The sequence below is a fragment of the Orycteropus afer genome, unplaced genomic scaffold (assembly GCF_000298275.1).
Source record: "Orycteropus afer afer isolate SDZICR_OR568_19922 unplaced genomic scaffold, OryAfe1.0 scaffold00420, whole genome shotgun sequence".
NCBI lineage: Eukaryota > Metazoa > Chordata > Mammalia > Tubulidentata > Orycteropodidae > Orycteropus > Orycteropus afer.
In genome coordinates, this window is record NW_006922007.1 from 1,796,120 (window position 1) to 1,800,336 (window position 4,217).

The window sequence follows — 4,217 nt, forward strand, 5'->3', positions numbered from 1 at the left end:
ATCTTTTTTTGATGTTCCCTGCATTGTTCAGTATTTTGCCCATAGAAACCATCAACATTGCAACTCAAGGCTTGAGTTTTTTCAGCTTGAGAAATACTGAGCATGTTCTTCCCTTTGATTTTCCAACTCCAGGTCTTTGCACATTTCATTACAATACTTTGTCTTCTTGAGCCACCCACTGAAATCTTCTGTTCAGCTCTTTTATCCTGTCATTTCTTCCATTTACTTTATTTATTTATTGTGATTTGGGTGCAAATTTACAAAGCAGATTTGTTTTACTCTCAACAGTGCATGCACATTTGATTTCACAGCCCCAACTACAATCTCCAACATAAAAAACTCTCCTCCTCTCTCCTCCCTGTGACTATCCCACCATGTGCCCTTCCTACCTATGCATCCCATCTGTCCAGCTTTCCCTCTAGGTGAATGCTGCCCCTCTGGTGTCTCATGGACGACTGATCTAAGGGGTGCAGCTCCCTATCTTCCATTCACTTTAGCTACACTACATTCAAGAGCAAGTTTCAGAGTATCTTCTGACATCCATTTTGGTCTTTACTTCCTTTCCTGTCTTTTTAATGACCTTTTGCCTTTTTCATGTATGATGTTCTTCATGTCATCCCACAACTCATCTGATCTTCAGTCACTGGTATTCAATGCATCACATCTATTCTTCAGATGGTCTCTAAATTCAGGTAGGATATACTCAAGGTCATTATTTTGGCTCCTGTAGACTTGTTTTAATTTTCCTCAGCTTCAACTTAAACTTGCATAGGAATACTTGATTGTCTGTTCCACAGTCAGTCCCTGGCCTTGTTCTCACTGATGATACTGACTTTTTCCATTGTCTCTTTCCACAGATGCAACTGATTTGATTCCTATGTACTCTATCTGGCAAGGTCCACTTGTATGGTCACCGTTTTTGTTGTTGAAAAAAGGTATTTGCAATGAATAAGTCATTAGTTGTGCAACCTCTATCAAGTGATCTCCATTGTCATTTCTATCACTAAGGCCATATTTTCCAACTACCTATGCTGCCGCTTTTTCCAACTTTTGCATTCCAGTCACCAGGAATTATCAATACACCTTGAGTGCATATTTCATCAATTTCAGACTGCAGAAGCTGGTAAGAATCTTCAGTTTTTTCATCTTTGGCTTTAGAGGTTTGTGTGTAAATTTTGAATAGTTGTATTAACAGGTCTTTGTAGGCATCTGGATATTATCCTATCACTGACAGCACTGTCCTTCAGAATAGATCTTGAACATTCTTTCTGACGATGAATGCAATGCCCTTCCTCTTTGTCACGCCCACCATAGTAGACCATATGATTGATTGATTCAAAATGGCCAATGCCAACCCATTTCAGCTCACTAATGCCTAGGATACTGATCTTTATGCGTCCTATTTCATTTTTTACAACTTTCATTTTTTCTAGATTCATACTCTGTACATTCCACATTCCAATTATTAACCAGATGTTTGCAGCTATTTCTTCTCATTTTGAATCAAGCTGCACTAGCAAATGAAGGTCCAGAAAGCACTTTATGCATATCATTTTATTTAATTCTAACAACAATTCTACAAAATAGGAGTTATGTTTATCCCAATTCACAGATCAGTAAACTGAGGCAGAGAGGGCCAACACCATCTCTAGTTGCTACTTACCTGTACGAAAGGCTCTGAAAGGCAGCGTCCTTAAGGATTGTAGATAATGGTTCAGGGCAGTATTTTCACAGTGAAGGAGGCTATAAACAAGAACAAATAAACCACTAAATAATTTTCTTTAAAAAAAAAAAAAAAAAATTAGTGGGACAATTAGCAAAAATCTTTAATACAGTATATAGATTAGACACGAGTATTGTACCAATATCAATTTCCTGGTTTTGACAACTGTATTGTGGTTATGTAAAAAAATGTCCTTGTAGGAAAAAGGCTGTAATACTAAAGAGCTGACATACTTAAATGTAAAGGCATATCAAGCCTGCAACCTGTTATTAAGTGTTTCACGAAAACACACACACACATATATATATACAGAGAGAGAATAATTGTGGTGGCTGGGCCTGATTTTGAGTTATTTCCCATGGTGAGACTGGTAATCAACTCCATGGTGGGATCTACTGGAACAGCTGAGTAGCTGCCTTAGGGATGTGGTCTGCTTCCAGTACATAAGAAGCACTGAGAAAGGTCTCTGAGCATTTTGGCACACTTAGACCCTGCATGTAGCTGAGCCTTCATTCAGCAGCCTGCCATGTTGTCTGCCGATCTTAGGACTGTTCCTGGACTTGAACCAGTGGCCTGCCATGTTGTTTGATAATCTTGGGACTGTGCCATTTTCCCTGTCCACCTTGGGTTTGACAGCCTCAACAGCCAGCAACTGTCTGAATTGTGTCTCTCCTGTTGTGAAAGTTCTCCTAAAACTCAACTTACCCTCAGATGCTCTAGAAGCTCCTGGGGCTTTATCCCACACTCTGCCTTGGAGGAGCTCTGGTGGCACAGTGCCTAAGGCATCTGACTGCTAACCAGAGCTTGGTGGTTCAAACCCACCAGCCACTCCACAGAAGGAAGATGGGGCAATCTACTTCCGTAAAGATTTACCACCTCGGAAACCCAATGGGAGTAACTATGAGTCAGAACTGATGCAGAAGGAAGATGGGGGAATCTACTTCCATAAAGATTTACCACCTCGGAAACCCAATGGGAGTCACTATGAGTCAGAATTGACTTGATGGCACGGAGTCTAGTTTTGGGTTTTTTGGGGTTTTTTTTTTTTTATCTTGTATTAGAGCTATTTAGCAAAGTATTTCTTCCGCTAAACTGTAACGTTCCTTGAACAAAAGGCCTATTTCAAATCCATCTTTTAATCCCTTCCTTCTACCCACCCTCCCCCCTTCGCATGGTCTCTGGCATTGTTGTTAGCAGTAGGAGAGATGCCATAAATATTGCTGAATGTAAGTCTTTCACAAGCAACCACACCCTAGCTACTATTGCCTATACTTGCCCGACCTAAGAACTGTCTGGGCCATTTGTAAATAATATAGTTGCCAAGTCTATAACTGTAACTACTGAATCTGAATTTTGAGAGAGGGTGGGAGTATAGCCAGGAATCTCTATTTGTAATAAACATTTCAGCCCATAAAAGAATTCACTCTTTTATCAAACGAGTTTGGGAAGTACTACCCTAAATTATCATCTCTGATGGTAATTCTCTTCTATCACTCATCTATCACACATCACTCAATTACTGAAAATCCTCCCCACCATGAAGCCTTCATCTACATACCTCATTAACAGGTCCTGCTTTACAGTACTTAAGAATGATGAAAATGTTATCTTTTGGGGGCTTTGGCTAGTACACAACACTTCTGAAAATTGAGAGTTCTTATTGTATCCAAATCCTCATCCCTTCTACCCACTGCACCTAAATCTAGTTTTTGTTGTTATTAGGTATCATCGAGTGGGCTCTGACTCATTGCAACCCTGTGTACAACAGAACGACACACTGCCTGGTCCTGTGCCAGCCTCACAATCCTTGCTGTACCTGAGCCCATCACTGCAGCCGCTGTGTCAATCCATCTCATTCAGGGCCTTCCCCTTTTTCATTGATACTCCACTTTACCAAGCATGGTATCCTTCTCCAGGGAATGGTCCCTTCTGACAACATGACCAAATTAGTCTTAGCTACCTACAGTGATAGTGAAATATGTTTTTATGTTATTCTTCTTAAAATGATGGTAAGGCCATGCAATCCTCAGCCTCTATGACCATGAGACACCAGAAGAACTAGATGGTGCCTGGCTACCACTGTCAACCACTTGGAAGAGGATCTCTGTAGGAGATCCTTGATAGAGTGGGAGAACAATGTGGAACAAAACTCAAAATCATAAAATAATAATAATTAAAAAAAAGGAACCAAGTTTGCTGGTCTGATAGAGCCTGGTGGAACCCCTGAGACTATGGCCCAGCTGCCCTTCAGATCTGGAATTGAACCCACTCCTGTGGCTTCCAGGCAAACAAAAGACAGGCATATGGGCTGAACATTTACATTAAGTGGAGATATCCATTATGGGAGAATAGAAGGGCAGTGTTTGCACAAGGAGACAGCTCAGGGGGCAGGAGTGCATGGGAGGAAAGAACACAGGGAAGAGGTTAACTATGCAGAGGAAGTGGGAAGAGCTGTTGCATTGTGGGAAATTGCAGTCAATGTCATGAGACAAAG

The 4,217-nt window shown here is 40.9% G+C and overlaps 1 protein-coding gene across 1 annotated transcript in view; it reads right to left on the reverse strand.

The window, feature by feature from the left end:
• PISD (phosphatidylserine decarboxylase) overlaps positions 1-4,217 on the reverse strand; it is a 72,218-nt gene that overhangs the window by 66,486 nt on the left and 1,515 nt on the right. Inside the window, exon 2 of the mRNA XM_007953950.2 lies at positions 1,664-1,743. Within this exon, the coding sequence (XP_007952141.2) occupies positions 1,664-1,743 (80 nt within the window). The remainder of the gene's footprint in view (positions 1-1,663; positions 1,744-4,217) is intronic.